The sequence below is a fragment of the Ursus maritimus genome, unplaced genomic scaffold (assembly GCF_017311325.1).
Source record: "Ursus maritimus isolate PB19 unplaced genomic scaffold, ASM1731132v1 scaffold_12, whole genome shotgun sequence".
NCBI lineage: Eukaryota > Metazoa > Chordata > Mammalia > Carnivora > Ursidae > Ursus > Ursus maritimus.
In genome coordinates, this window is record NW_024423564.1 from 54,250,728 (window position 1) to 54,267,739 (window position 17,012).

The following is a 17,012-nucleotide window of genomic DNA, read 5'->3' on the forward strand; positions in this document are numbered from 1 at the left end:
AGCACATAATTTTTACCTCAGGATATATACATCATATATATATATATTTTTTTCTTTTTTGGAAAAAAAAATGACAACTCCATTAGCACAGTTTCTCCTAAGACAATTGGGGAAGGCTTTCTTCAAGATAAACGTGGCAGGTGTAACTGTGATAAGAAACATTTAAGCTGTTGTCCGTATGATGCCAAATATTTAACAGAAACCAAAAAAATTCAGCTCCAGATGCCAAAATTGGGTCTAAGTGACATCATTCATCCAGATGCGTGGAAAATCTGGATTTTCAAGAATTGAATTTTTGTGGTCAACATCATGAAGACTCAGTTTCTGGGTTAAATAAGGCATTTGTGAAACAAAGCCATTTTGGAATATAACACGTTTTGATTATAGAGAAACAAATTGAATGGAACACGGGGTACCATTTCAGTGCGGTGAATCACAGACTATACAAAAAATACGATGTAAAAACATAAAAGCGGGACATTTCCAAACTGCATTTTTGAGGTTCTTCATGAAGTAACCCGAGCACACTGGTGCTTTGAGAAAAGCAGTCATTCAACATAGAGCCACTGTCCCCAGTTCTCCCTTCCCACTGAACCTGAACACATGCGCCAAAAGTACAAAGGGAAATGTCAATGCCTTTGAGGTAATCACTCCACTTCAGATTCACCAGTTAAGCATTTGGAGGTATGGGGACATAAGCCACACACTGGAACGATTTTATGGGAGGTCCTGAATAGATGTTCATCCCAGACGCCGTGGACACGACAGTTTCAGGAGAAAGAGTAGGGGTGGGAAACTCAAGAGTTAACCTTCTGCCTTCCCTTCTCGCTCCCCCTCTCCTCCCAGCTGCCTCCTCGAGGCTGTACTTTCCGTGACCCTGCTTCCCCGTAAGGAAGGCTTCAGAGGCACTGGAGTTTCACCTGCACTGTCGACACAGCAATAAACTAAAATCCTTTACAGAGAGAGAGAGCAAATGGACCCAGGAAGGCAAATCTATCCTGTTGATAAGCATCTGGTCCTATTCTTATAAACAAAGATGAGTAGTTACAAATTTGGCATCTGGAGAATACACACCCGGGCATATGCACAAAATATCTCAGAGAATTTTTCTCAAACAACATGCTGAAAACCTCACAAAGAAAATACTCTCTTTATGTCAGTTATGATGGTATATGGTTACATTCTAATTAGGAAATCAGTGAGTCGTTCCTTTCAAAACTTGAATCTAATTCTATTTCACAAACTTGTAAATATCTCTACATCCACTACCTTTGAACTCCAAAAGTCTCTCACTGTGTCTAACAGCAGCCATTTCAAAACCCTTATAAGAGATTTCTCCTCTTTGACCTATACTAGCACAAAACACAACCATCTACCGAAAAACAAGCTCTAGATGTCCTAGTATCACCTCTTCTCAATCACCTACCTCAAAATATGATGTCATATTCACATACATCCCTCCTACCCCACTGCACCTTGCTTCCTAGTGGCCAGCCTAGCCAGTAACAAACACCACCTATTTCTGCACCAACACCAGCAACCTAATAGGACTCATGAACCCTTTTCTTTTCTTTCAGAAAGCTTGTCAGGCTCCTGGGGACCCTATAACGAAACAGAAGAGTGGCTTGTTCCCCATTCCCAGGATGCACTCTGATTACACAGGCAGCCAGAGCTTACTTTTCCAGGCGGGGGTAGACTTCTGTCTGGTTGCAAGTGGAGAGGTGTGAATTCCTAGATGCGGAAACACGCTATCTAGCTCTGGGAAACCTTTCTTGCCATAGCGAAAGGAGTTCTGGCACAGAAGCCTTCCTCCTCTGCCCCTCAATACGAGACACAAAAATCGCAGACAGCGTTTTCCACGATTTCTGAGGACACAGGGAAATGTGGCTGAAGGGCCGGGAAGGTTGGGGTTGGGAGGAAAGGGGACCAAACAGGGGCTGGGAAATGCAGCCTGTGTGCCAAAAGACAAGTTACAATGCACCTGGTGAATACAACAAGCTGCACCACATACAGAAAAGATGAGAGCGGCCCACCTGTGTCTGTTGAGGGATATTTACAAAGCTTGGATCCCGTGGTCCAACACTGACGAATCGGTTTGCGGGGGAGGTGCTGGGTGTCGAGTAGGCTGTGAAGGGAAGGGACACATGCGTTCAGGAAGCAGCACGAGATTGCACACACAAACAACACCAAAACACACAGTCTCCGAGCCTACGCAGCTGATTAACAAGGAAATGTGCAAACACTGGAGCTAGCAAAGGGATCTGGCTAGCGAGGGCATTTTAGACAGTCATAAAAGGGAAGGGGTGTTGGGTTCTAAAGACTGTTGGAATAAAATGATGTCAAATTGGTGCTCAGATGAGTTTTCTCTTTCCGTCATACAAATTAGAACATGCAGGACATTTGCAAAGTACACCTTTGGAGTTAAACATGAGCTCTGGGGCCAGAAAGAGATATCCTAGTCCTTAGAGCATAGGGAAGAAGAAATTAGGTAGGAAGGGGAGGAGAGCAGTTCACTTTACAACCTTGCTTTTTACACTATGGCACACCCAAAAATCATGAGACATTCCTGTGCCTCTATAGCTAAATATTGAAAAGGAGTCTTTAGAGAAGGAATTAATGGCTTCTCCAGAAAGGAGGTAGAAAACCACTGAGAACCAGCTGTCTTTATAGGCTTCAGGAGAGTATCCAGAATCTCTACGAAGCACAAGGTGTGCTTAAAATATTAACATGTGTAGTCTTCCCATCCTAGAACCTTTCTGTTAAGGCACGAACTATCAAGAACCCATGTAAACCAAGCTATCACACTAAAAGCACATTTCAGTTTCCTGTCCTTTCACGGTACATGAAAGTTTTGTTGTTGGTTTTCATGTACATGTTTTTGGTTTTTATATTTATATTTAAGAGCTTCACTCTAGTGAGAAAAAAACTCAGTGGCTTTGCTGTTTCATCGGCTTATAAATCCAATGTGTATTTGGTCTTTTGGTGTCCTGTCATTCACTTCTTTACCACAAACTCCCAGTATTTATTCGCATTCTTTGTTTGTCCCAGAACTTTTAGTTAGACTCTTGCTTAATTTCAAATTTCTTACCAATAGTTGTAAGAGGCCCAAATTTTCTGGATTAACCCTAGACACACTCCATCTAAGAGATGAGAAGGCTTTGCAATTTTTAAAAACCCATATGACTGAGGGAATAATACCAAATTCCTTTGCCAGATTTCTTTTTTCCTTTTTGGCATCGTCTGCTTTTCTGTGATTTTCTGTTTTACAGAAAACTGCTCAGACTTTTGTTTCCCTTGTTGAGCACATCTAGAGATAAAATTTCTACCAATCTGGCCCAAGTCCTGCTGGTCATCTTTGGTAAGAGCTAAGTCACCCACACAGATCTGTGATGGTCACATGGTATGGCTGTGTTAAACCAGCATGGAACAGAGGGTGAACATGAGAATCCTCTATTAATAAGAAAGTTTTGTTGTAGTGTTTGCTTTAGAAGGACCTGTCCAGGAATAGTTTTATATAAAATGTGTGTATGTGTGTGTGTATAAATGTTTATATAAAAAAATGTATCACGTGATACACTGTTTAGCTACGAGAATCTACTGATTTCCTCTCCAGCCCATCCTATGTTAGACTAAATTGAGCAGATTTGGGAAATCACTTCTGCTTAAAGCCATTCTGTACATGCCTCTCACTCACTGGTATGGGAGAAATGTAAGTTTTTAAAAGTTCAGTAAAATATTGTTTATTAATTGCTCTATTCAGTCTATTGCTTTGCTTTGATGTGCTTTAAGAAGTCTCCAAAGAAAGTCATGTATTGAAAATGATAGACTATAATTACCCAGTAGTGAATTTACCTGCTCCTAGGGCATAAAGAGGATGTGGGAGAGATAAGGAGGAAGCTGGTAGATGAAATAACCTGTCAAACCTCTCAGCGGTTAGGGGGGGAGAAAGTGTTCTTTCACACGTGAATAGGTAGGTAGGTCGAGAAGGAACAACAACAACAAAAAGGCATGAAGGGTATGCTAAGGTACTGTGACTAAGTGATTGATGACAGAGGCTGAAATGTGAGTTCTGGTGGAATTGTGTGCTTGGGCCGCACTGGTCATCACAGACACATAGCAGGGTTCCCTAGGATGCTTTTACCGTACTGGGGACATCAGAGACAAGCACACTGAGTGAGCCTAGGAGTCATGGCATTTTTTTTGCTTCTCTTTCTCTGTGAAGACAGTTCTCCATTGACCATAGCAAGTTTACTAAACCTGAAAAGGTCTGCATTACATTCTGTTCTCTATTGTGTGCCAGACCTAAAGTTTGCCATTTGAAAGGTGTAGCATACAAATAATTTAGTCACTCAAAACTGCTATGAGGCTAACAACTGGATATTTTGCCTTCTTCAGACACGAGACAAACTTTGCCTTCTTGATTTCAAAATATCCCAGAAGGCCTTCCATGCTTTCATAGACTCCTAAAACGGCTTCAAAGTTTAGTTTGGTTTTTAAAACAAGAGCAACAGTGAGAGAGGTGGTAGTACGTTAGCATTAAAAAAGAAGAAGAAGAAGAAAAAAGAAAAAAAGGATATTACAACTACAAAAACCTGGGAATCTCTGAGTACCCAAGTCATCAAATGGAAGAAATGGTGCCCAGGGACATTTATTCTATAGAAATGTAGCTTCTGGGAAAATTCAAGGACACAGGGAAAACAAGGGAAGGAAGAGAGAAAGTCTGACTCATCTTCCATTATGGTAGTTACAATAGGCAGAGAGTTCACCTATAACAGGATGTAGTTCCAGAAATGATGTGACATTAGTTAAATTTGATTTTCCCAAAGAAACAGTGGAGTAAGGGAGTTACACTGTTGAACAAAAACCTCAATTGCAACTTTTTATTAAAACAACCACATATACCATAGCGAATCAATTATACATGCACAGTTAAGAGCTTTCAACATGAATATAAAATCAAGTAAAGGGGGCAATGTGGTAATTAATTATATACAACTGTATTTACTCTGCTATGATATCACATTCATATCTTTCTTAATTATAATTCTGGCGTTATTTACAGCGGCAATAATCAAATGCCACAGGAAAAGCTTCAGGAAATCATGAAATCCAGAAAATAATTTTCTGGGAAGATTATTATAGGCATTTTTTTGAGGATTCAGGGGCATTTGATGATTTTCTGATAAAGTCAACAGGGAAATCAATTTGTTTATATAATCTCGTTGTAAAAGTCCTCATGGCAAACGTGACTATTAGAAATCAAATTATTGATTATTTGGCTGCTTTTGAAGCAGAAGTTTTTTGTTTGTTTGTTTGTTTGTTTGTTTGTTTGTTTGTTTTAGCAGTCCTCTTAACCTACATGAGCAATATCACCGTCGACTATTTTCCTAATGTTAGGGGATGAACATTCCTATTAGAAGCTTCCACCATTTTATTTGTACTAATCTGATCATATTTTTCCTCTTTCTACTTGTATTTCTTCCCATTACCCTATAGTCTAAGTTTGGCCTTAGCTACAGTGATAAGTAGGACAATCCCAGATCAGAATTTGATCCCATATCCAGAAAATCCCATTCTTCTGTGTTACCCACTTACCATATGCATTGCTAACTATAAAATGCTGCACTTAGGCCGTGCAAGTCCTGCGCCAGCATGATCAGTTGGGAGGATGGCTCAAGAACAGTCTTGCTTTATAAGCACTACTTTTACAGGGCCTCTGGGAACGCTGGAATCTATCTCTAGCGGGGACTGTGGGGGGAGCATGAGCGAGTGGGCAGGGACAGTGGCAGAGATCACCCGTTAAATCTACTCTTCATCACTGTGCTAAAGTTAGGGTTCCCTGGGAGAACTCAGACTTTTCTTTTGTTTTCAGAAATGCATGGAACTGACCTCCTGCAAGTCAAACAGAATTCCTACTTTTGTTGTCCCCAAGGTGTCATGTTTTGTTTTGTTCTGTTTTCTCGATAGGAAGGCATAAGGGATGTGTCTGGATAAAGGAACCATGATATTTCCCCGCAAATCCATTCTGAGTCTGTAATAGCCTTCACCTATAGAATCTAAATCTGACCCTGGTGTTAACAAGGGGCTCACACTGTTTTGAACCGAGATGCTTGGAGCGTTCCTTGTTTTTGGGAAGAAGTATGACTGAAGAAAAAGACATTAAAATATTAAAATATCTGTACCATTGTAAGTTGATGTTTCCTTAAGTTGAAAACCATATCATTAAAATCACCCAAATCCAACAAACCAGAAAAGTAAGAGGAGGCAGACAGATTCAAGGTCTAGTTCAAATGCAGCAACCACTAAAATATACGGTAATCACTGAAGGGGAGGAAAGGGAGAACATTTAGACAGATGTTTTTGTGGGGAGTGAGTGTGAAGGGACAGCTGCCTTTTGGATGAAGCTCCTCAGCAGGGAGCCTGAGGGGTCGGTTCATCTGCAGGTGAACTGCCTGAGAGCTGCCTGAGGAGAGCGACGGTCAGCTCTTCTGCCCTGGCTAGGGTCAGTGACACAGGGAGGCACCTTGGCAGAGAAGAAAATGTGAGAGACCCGGTGCACTTTGAGGTGCTGCATTCACTTCCACACGCAGGAAGCAATGAAGTCCCCTGAACCCAGGCAGCCTGACCTACAAACCGACACGAAGTTTGAAGAGACATCTGTGTTCTGTTTCGTCAGACTCCAACTACAGGAAAAGAGTGAACATCCACCCTTCTTCAGTCCCTTGAACTCTACCAAGGCTAACCTCTAGAGTGCAAGAAAGAGAGGTATTTCAATATATTTAATAGATTCATATTCATTCTCTCTCTCCTTTGTCTCTGTCTCTCAGGAACGCTTGCTCTATGCCAGGCTCTATGCTGAGCACGATGGGAGATTCAAAGGTGAGCAAGACACACTGTCATCCTAGAAATGCTAGCATCCAATGGCGAGAGATATGTGTAGAAAATGAAAATATGGGTGCTTAAAGGTGACATAACTAAGAATCTGTGAGATATGAAAGGACAGAAAAGTGACACCTGGCAGGAGAACAAGAAAAGCGGCACAGGGGAAATGAGGATAGGATGGCTTTTGCGACAATGCTGTAAAAGACACGCCAGCCTGCAGGTTTGGATGGATCGGGGGTCACAAAGGAAGCGGCAGGAGCAAAGGCGCGGAGGCAGGAAGCGGAGGCATCAATCACAGAGGGAAGGGAGAAAAGGCAGGAGCCCGAAAATTATGTTTTGTCATAGAACACGGGAAGGTGAAATGTTAAGAATCAGAGCCCTGAATGTTTGAAAACGGAGGGGGAAAGGTCTATTGAAATTATTTTTCTTTTAAGAAGAAGAAATAATTTACAAAAGAATCTAAGATATCAAATTTCCATTCCAAACACCGCTAAGACAACTAGATGTCCTCATGTTCTAAACCGCTCCCTTCATATCTTAAATATCAATCTGCACGTCACAGGTTCCCTTGTTTTCAGAAACTCAGGCGTACTCACATGTGGGGATTTCCCCTCTAAAGAATACCTAGTCAAAAATTCAATTTCATTCAAAATAGACTTATTGTGATTCTACCACCTGCCCAGGAATGTGCTAGTTATCGGACAGAGGTCATCCAAGCAAGTTCAGGAATGCAGACTTGAACAGATCCCTGTGTATTCAAGTTGCAATTTTATTAAATGTTTATCAGTGACACCTGACAGTGAAGGAAAAGTGCCTGAAAAAGCATTCAGTTGCCAGCTTTCAATAGTGAGATGATTAAATACCTGAGTTTCTAGCATCTTTTCTTAACTGTGCTATCACGTTATTTAAAAAAAAAAAAAAACCCAAACCAAAAAGCCCCATGAGAAAACTTTCATTTCTTTAAAAAAAAAAAAAAGCAGAAACTATCAGGAAATAGATTGGCTAATTTCTAAATGAAACCCATGACAGTTGTTGAACTCATTTAGGAACTTGAAGAGCACTATTTTCTTGCAAGGTCACAAAGAAATGCTGGAGGGATATTGGAGTGTTTTTCCTTTAGAGAAATCTATCGGTATCGACAAGTTTATGGGGCCCGGGTTAATGTTATTAATATCATTATACAGCCAAGGAGATAGACAGCCTTTCTTCACACATGATCCAGTATTCAGAGATTTAGAAATTCCCACATGACTGAATGGATATTGTAGTTGTCATCCAGATGTTTGGAATCTGGAAGATAACCACACCGAATTTCCATTATTCTGATCACATCTGTGCAGTCAGTTACCTCATTCTATTATCTCTGTAAATCTTTTGTCTCTACAAACAAGTTACCAACAAAAAAAGACACAGCCCTCAGGGCATGAAATTAAAACCTACTTATTGCTAGTAAATTATTACAGAACAACATACCCATAAGCTTTCTTCCTGAAAAGCTAATGAATTCTAACTTTAATATATTAGCATTACTTAACATGTATGGTAGCAATTTGCATGACATGGCTAATGTGCCAGTAGCTCACAAAAATCTTGAGAAGAGGCAATTCAGCCAGATGGTTCTGCTCTGCTGGTATTTCTGTTTGTATTAAGGATCCTCACAGGGAAGTAGGGGCTCTAGCTACATCACATGATTTGGGGTAAAATATGCAGAAAGGAAAGTCTAAGACCATGCGTGTGTGCACACAGAGCGAAGGGGATCAGAACAACTTGTAAACTGGAGACACTCTGACCTTGCGTTACCCAAATCGGTGTCATAAGCAGGCACTTTGGACTGTTTCCTGTAGGCAGTCTATTTAAACCGCCTAAAACATTGGTTTTTGTAGTAGCTGTGAAGGATAAGAATAGAGGCTTACTTCAGTTCATTTAAATTTATTTCTGAGGGCTAATCCAATTCTATAACCGTCATTTACTTTTATGTAAATGCTGTGTGTTGTATGATTGATAGAACATATATATTGATCAGAAGCAACGATGCATGTGGTAGGCACAGGTGAAAGTTATATTAAATAGCCGCAGGGAATAAACCCTGGATTCAGCCGGGGTTTACTAAAAAAAGAAACTTCGATCAATATATTGGATTGCTCCCTTTTGAAAGGCTTCTGCAGCCTCTCAAAAGGCAGTGTAACTCTGGAAACCTACTTCTGGGAATTTATCCTCGACCAATACTTAAAGGTACAGATAAAGATTTATGCTCCAAGATGTTCATTACAGCATTGCTTATAAAGAGTTGTGAACAAACCAGAGCCACCTTATAAGCCAATGCTTCATTCATATGTTGGAATATTTTGCAGTCATTAAGCACATTTTAAAATAATAATGACATCATGACATGTTGATAGTATGAAATAAAATCAGTTTATAAAACTGTATATATACACATAGACACATATATGCACACACATGATGATCAATTATGTTTAAAATATGCATAGAAAATGACTGGAAAATAGGCACATAAAATGATTACCTCTGAAGAATGGGATCATAAATGATTTTTAAACAACTTCCAGTAATTTTTAATCTTAAATAAATATAAACAGAATCTGAAAACCCCCAAGTAATACTTTTGTTTTTATAGCAATGCAAGGTAATCAGTAGAAAATGAATTTTAGAACCAGAAAACCCTGGATTGAATCCACTTGATCATAATCTTATTTGAAATGTGATCTTGGCAAGCCAATTAACCTCTTTGAGCTTCTATATATAAAGAGTCCAGCATAATAAATACTATTTACTCCAATATGCATAGCCCTTTAAGGCTCCATCCCTCTGTGAATGTCTAATGGGTTACACTCTCCACAGGAGCAGTCCAGAAAGTAATCCCCAAGAGAGGCTTGGCCAACAAGATGGGAAATCCCCCAAATTCCATTATATGCTATATTTAAACAATTGAAGAAAAATGCCAAATCATCCAATCAGGGACCATTGATTCCAATATCTGATTAAGAGTATTACATTCCAAGGCATCTGCCTTCCAACACTTACAAAAAATAAAACTTAAACCTCTCATGGGTTAATGTTGTGATCGGACTCACAAGTAACGTGTGAATTGGCACAACCTTTCTGAAAAGCAATTTGGTAATGTATATCGAAATGAATATTCACACTGTTGGTACTAGTAATTCCAATTCTAGGAATGTATCCTAATGTAATTATTAAAGCTGAGGACAAAAATGTATTTTCAAAAATGCACTGAAGCATATTTCATAGATTGGGGCAAAAGTTAGTGTCCGATAGAGGCATAGGTACACATTGTTTAAAATCACACTTCCCAATTTTTTATGAAATGGGAAAAGGTGTAAAATACTAATTAAGAAAATGGCATGCAAAATACTATATTCAGCAAGGTCACAATCACCTTATATGTGTTTGTGTACATATACACACAAATACACACACTGACGTGCACTAAGGGAAAAAATAGGCCAAAATGTTAATATAGTAATTGATTACAGAAGAATATAATTTCATTTTTTATGCTTTATATTTTCCAAGTTTCCTACACTGCCATGTATTACTTTGATTGAGAAAATCTTAAAACTCACTTGTTATTTCTGTCATCTTGAAAAAAATAACAAACTGAGGAAAAAACAAGACTTGAATGGATTATGAAACCTGAATGAATGGAATCATCCATTGCCCGTTCTCTTCGTCTTCTTTTTTTTTTTTTTTTAAGATTTTATTTATTTATTTGACAGAGAGAGACAGCCAGCGAGAGAGGGAACACAAGCAGGGGGAGTGGAAGAAGAAGCAGGCTCCCAGCAGGGAGCCTGATGTGGGGCTCGATCCCAGGACCCTGGGATCACGCCCTGAGCTGAAGGCAGCCGCCCAATGCCTGAGCCACCCAGGCGCCCTTGCCCGTTCTCTTCTGCCACTCCTTTATAACGTCCATCTCTTACTCTGCTCTTGTTCCTCTACTTTTCATCCAATGCAATGTATGCAAACGTATGTTATTCTTGGAATAATATACAAGTGCTTTATGGAGTATCTCAGGATTTTCAGAGGACAGGTATACGTACAATATTATATCTCTAAACACCGGATGTGTCCTGGTAGAGTACAAAGCACAGGAGTCCAACAGACCTGAGTTTGAAGCCTGACTCGGTTTCAGCATTCTCTTTTTTAAAAGAGGCCTAACAATTCTAATTTTGCAGATTTCTAATCATAATCAAATGAAATTAAGGTAATGCATACGAACATACCTATCAAAGTGCCTGAGTTTCAATAATCCTTTTTCCTTTGCAAATTTAAACGTAGCAAAATTGGATTGTACACAGAGTAGTAATACTCTGCAGAAAGAATTTATGAAAAATTGTGATTTAAGACAGTATGTGTACATTTGTATTCAATGGGTTCCTAAAGCAGAAATTGGGACCAAATATTGGCTGTGGAAAATGAAAATGCTAACCTTACACTAAGCTCCATGCTATCTGTGAGGGAAAAAGAATATTATTCTCTACCAGAAAGATCACACATTTTTCTGCTATCATATCCGAAGTTTGGGTTAATATAGCTAAAATCTAGATGTATAAAAATTGCCAGCGATTTTATGGGGACCCCCCCACCATCACCATGAATGAATTTTGGTCACTATAGTGATTAAGGTTCTATAAAGAAGAATTTTTATATCATTAGACAAATATTTTTGAAAATAATTATATTTGCTATAAAAGGGGATTTAAAACTCAGTAATATCTTTCATTCTCAGTGGATAAGGAACCAAAGAGCTAGTCTATAACAAACCAGTTTCTATCTTTCAACACACAAGCAAATGTGTATATACATCCCCCCACTCTGTGGTAGTATTCTATACACACTTCTTAGGACTCTCCTTTGCTGACTTAACATAACTCATATAGACTCGTCTCTTTATTTTTAAACGGTTCCTAATGTATATACTCTTATTAGATATTTAGGTTATTACTAATCTTTTATTATAATCAATGAATACTTGATGTGCACCTGCATTTACATATCCAAGTGTATTTATTACTTATATGTGAAATTTATATACATAAATATATAAAATATTCATATGTATTTATATATATGAAAAATTAAATTGTCTTCTAAGAGAATGAACCAATTCACAGTCCTCTAACAGTGCAGAAGAGTGCCTTTCACACACTTGCCAAGACTATGCGAGGTACTCTCTGATTTTTGTTGATCTGATAGGTAAAAATACCACCCAAGTCTTAATTTATATTGTTTTTATGCTACATGAACGAGACATCTTTAAAATGTTCTCCATTTATCTATGTTTATGCCCCTTTAAAAAAATCTTTCTATTGGTCTTTATATATTAATTTAACCCTCTGTTACATGTATGGCAAATATTTTCCCATTTTCATTTTTGTCTTTTTGACTTTGTTTATGGTGGGTTTTTTTTTCCATGCATAAATTTTTGATACTCTTAGAGTAGAATTTGTCAGTCTTTCCTTTCATGGATTCCAGGTTTGTGTGTGTGTTATTTAGAAAGTTCTTCCTCACTCCAGTATTATTTTTAAAAAATTGTCCTGTATTTTTATGCGGTATTTAAAGCTTAATTAACCTTTGTATGCTTCCTTTTTTTCCCCCCTCCAGCTGGAATTTATTTTGGTGTAAGGAATCTTTTTTTCTGGACAGTTACTCAGCTGTCCCAATAGACTTCACTGAATAATCCCTTCCCCTCCTCTAATACAAAATGCCACTCTTGTCACATATTAAAATATTGCATGTATATAGGTCTCTTTCCAATTCAGAAGACTATAAAACATTGAAATATAATGGAGAGAGCAGCAGAGCTGGTAGAGAAATTACAACCAATGTGGAAAAAGAAAAACAAAACAACAAAAAATGACAGCAATGTGAAAATAGATCAGCATAAAATGAGTTCCCTGGCACTAAGTGACATCAGACACTAATGTAAGAGTAAGAAAGAATGAGAAGGGAGTTCTTTGGAATTGTTCTCTGTCCTACCTGTGGAATTGGTTGTAAGAGAGGCAAACCACACGAGACTCTTAACTATAGGGAACAAACTGAGGGTTGCTGGAGGGGAAGTGGTTAGGAGGATGGGGTACCTGGGGGATGGACATTAAGGAGGGCACTTGATGATTTAAATGAGCACTGAGTGTTATGCAACTGATGAATCACTAAATTCTACCCCTGAAACTAATACTCTACTATATGTTAACTAAATTAAATTCAAGTAAAAAAATTTTTTAAAAATCTATGCTGTTATAAAATTTCAAAGTATACAGCAAAGAATGAATTTTCATTGACTAATTTTAAAAATGTAAAGAAAAAGAATAATGCAATAGTTCAAGCATCAGTAATGAAAAAGTGTTTTGTGAAAGGAAGCCACTAACTTATTTCTTTTCCCATTCTCTTTTGTAGTTATCCACTGGTTCTTCCCTGAAAGAGGAAACAGAGTCCTTACGTCATCTAAAAATTGTGAAAATGTGACATATCATTCACTGGCTTGCTCTAAATCCAATTATTGATTACAACAATGTGTTATACATTTTAAGGAAAAGTGTTGGTGAAAAGGAGAGGTGTCATTATTCGGATGATAACTCAGAAAATAATTCTTCAAAGCATTCATCAACAGTCCAAGTTCTTGGGAGTCTTGGAGAATAAAGGCAATTTGCCCTTAGCAACATTTCCTATTTTTTGCCTTTTTGCTGTTTTTGTTTCATCTCCCTCCAAATCTTCTGTTCTCTTCCTTTCCCTGACAATAAGAGTTACTCTCAGCAGCAGAAACCAATTCATACTAAAGTATAGATGACCAACTAATGTCATCTTCTGTACTTCTCCCGTAGGGTTTTCACAGCAAAAACACGGAAGCTTTGGGCTAATGCGAAGATACCCATAGGACACTATGGCCAAGTGTATGAACTATAGGTTCAAGGTGGCTGGGTGTGAATCAAGATCCCACTACATCTGGCTCAGAAGCCTTGAGAAAGTCATCTTAATAGGGTAACAAAAATATTTACTTCATAGAATTACTGGAATTAAAGTAAGATAATACATATAAAAATACTTTTAAAGTACCTGACACATGAGTAAAAGCTCAGTGCTTTGTTGTATTGTTATGAATTTCAGATAAGCAGGCAGTCGTGGCTCTCCAGCAACCAGAAATCATGTCACATTGCTCTGTAATTTGAGGTACGTGCGTGATAGTACAAACAGCATGGGAAGGCCTGCATCTGAGTCCCTACCAGGCTTCTACGGGAGTATGATCTTGGGAAAATCATCTGCACTTTCTAATGTCAGCTTCCTTGTCTATAAAATCCTGACCACACAGGACTCTTAGGAAGACAGAACAAGATAATGTATTCATGTAAAGAGTTTTGCTAACTGAAAAGCACTGAACATACATTAATGATTATACTACAAAATTTCCATCCCAGTCATAGATTATTGTTATATTCTTAGTTAACAGGTTCATATTCATTCATATAATGAATGCATGTAAGATTCATGGGAGATATAAAAATAAATAATAAAGGAAACTTGTTATTGCATGCTTCTACTTTAATAGAGTTCTAGTTTTAAAAAATCAAAAGTTCATGGCTAAGAAGGCATGGAGAAGAATGTTTATGAGTCTTTTATGCATTCTTAAATTGAGTTTTTGTGTTCCTAATTAATTAAAAAAAGAAAAGACATGTTTTATCTTCCATCATAATCCAAAAGCATTCTTTCTTTTCGTTATAATTCTAGGCTATGATGCCAATCTGCAATTTCTTTTCTGGAAAAGTCCATTTTTATAGTGTGATCTTGGCACTAACCTATTATATAAAAATTGGATGTTACAATACAATTAAGAAAAAGAATAGTGCATTTTGAATCATCATACCACAAACAGGCCCAAACATAATGAGATATTTCTCCTATTCTTCAGCTGTTATCCTTAGGACTCTGAGGACTATCCACTCAGTGTATTACATGTTTGAAAAGGAGCCCTTCCCAATTAATGCATGATGCACGTGGAAAAACTCAGCAAACTGCACAGAGCTTTCATAAGTAGGATGCTATTATAATTAGTATTACCGGTAAGATACATGTCAAACATAATCTGGTCAAACCAAACTCTGGTCCCCGCCCCTCACCCAGAATGGCTCTTTCTGCAGTTTTCCCATCTCAGTTCATGGTAGCTCCATCCTTACAGTTGCCCAGGTCAAAAACCTAGGACTCACTGTTGATTTCCCTCTCTCTCTCTCTTTTTCTCAACCCATATCTAATGCATCAGCAAATCCTGTCCGCTCCCCCTTTCAAATGATTCTCCCCACCCACACTGCCCCATGTTGGCCGCTGGATTCCTGCAAGCGCGCACCACCTCCCTCCCTGTTGTAGCCTTCTCCGTTGGACTTCCTGGTCCCTAACTTACTAATTTACTTCTACTTTGATTACTGTTTGTCCACAGAAAAGGGGATTGTTTTGTGCCCTTTTGCATCCCTTGTGCCTAAAACAGCAGCTGGCAGGTAGAAAATACTCATTATATTTATTGATTTTAAGAAAAAAAAAAACCAAACCAGCCTCTTAACTGGTCTCCCTGCTTTAATTCTTGCCCCTAGCAATGTGTTTTCAACAAAACCTTCAACGTGTTTCTGTTAAAAGCTCAGGAGTTATCACTTCTCTGCTCCCTGGTCTCACTCAGAGTAAATGCCCAAGTCCTTACAATGGCCTGTGAGAGCCTACGTAGTTTGCCCCACTCCCAACTCCCAGTTGCCAGACTCCGTCCACCTTACTTCCGACCTCACCTCCTCCTACTCTACTCATTCTGTTCTCACCACCCTGCCCAGGTGTGCTGGCTGTTCTTCTGCTTGGAAAGCTCTTCTTCTACAGTCTCAGGGCCCACCTTCTCACTTCTGCCAGGTCTTTGTTCAAATTTCCTCTTCTCAGACACGCCTTCTCTGGCCACCCTACGGACAATCACACCGCCACCTCCACCATTCCCGACCCCTACGTTCTGCTTATGTACAACCATCTTACATCATCCCTGCCTTTTATACTCACTGTTTTGTGCACTGACTTTCTTCCCTCTCTACAATATTCTTCCCTCTCTACAATATGAGCTCCAGAAGATCAGGGAATTGTTAAATTCTCTTCCGTTTCCTGCTGAATCCTAGCACCTAGAACACAACTTGGCACATAGCTTATGGTCAGTTACTATTTATTGAATGAATGAAAGAAGTGATATTTTCTCAGTAGGTATCTAAACCTACAAAGGTAGTTAGCGGGAACAGAATACATGTAGGAGGGCACGTACTGCATGGTGCACTGGGTGTTATACGCAAGTAATGAATCATGGAACTTTACATCAAAAACTAGGGGATGTACTGTATGGTGACTAACATAATATAATAAAAATATTACTAAAAAAAGAATACATCTATTGTGAATTACTCTTACAGGTTATCTCCATTTATCACCATATCCTAAAGAGACCTGGCATAGTAGTGTATTAATCTCTCTCCAAATAAATCAACAATATAAAAGTTCTCCTTGAGAGAGGGAAGAACTGTTAACTCCATCTCCACTCCCCTGTTGTTGTTTTATGGCACTAGTAAGGATTTTTCCCATTAAAATGTATTTATTTCATAGGTGAATTTTTTCCCAAATCTGCCTTACCCACCACGTTTTTCTGGCCACAGCTGCAAAGTTGAGTATTTGGTGCCAGAGGCAACTGATTAGGTTAAAAATACATACTCTGCTTTAGGCTGGCATCCATTTGTATTTCATTATAAGATGATATTAAAAATTATGCCTTGGACTCTTAACTGTCTACAGCATAGCACGTCTGTCACCCCAGTTTGTCCTGACAATCTGCCTAACAGAGTGGGTACAGCAGTCAGTGATATTCAGATAAGGGAAGTTGAGGCCCAAAAAAGTTGGTAATATAGGAGATCCTTGGCATGATTTCCTACTTTTATTTTTAAAATCTTATTTCACTGCAAGTCCTCTCAAACCCCAAATAGAAAAGGCTGTCCTAAGTTATACAATTAGTGTTTTTGAAAAAAGCCTCATTTTTGGATGTACTATTGGGATGTTGAACATCTGTACTTAATACCCTGTCATGGTGTTTCTTC

General features: G+C 38.6%; 1 protein-coding gene across 1 annotated transcript in view; it reads right to left on the reverse strand.

Moving 5' to 3' along the window:
- Positions 1-17,012, reverse strand: part of NFIA (nuclear factor I A) — a 178,206-nt gene that overhangs the window by 36,056 nt on the left and 125,138 nt on the right. The window contains exon 8 of the mRNA XM_040627223.1: positions 2,034-2,125. Within this exon, the coding sequence (XP_040483157.1) occupies positions 2,034-2,125 (92 nt within the window). The remainder of the gene's footprint in view (positions 1-2,033; positions 2,126-17,012) is intronic.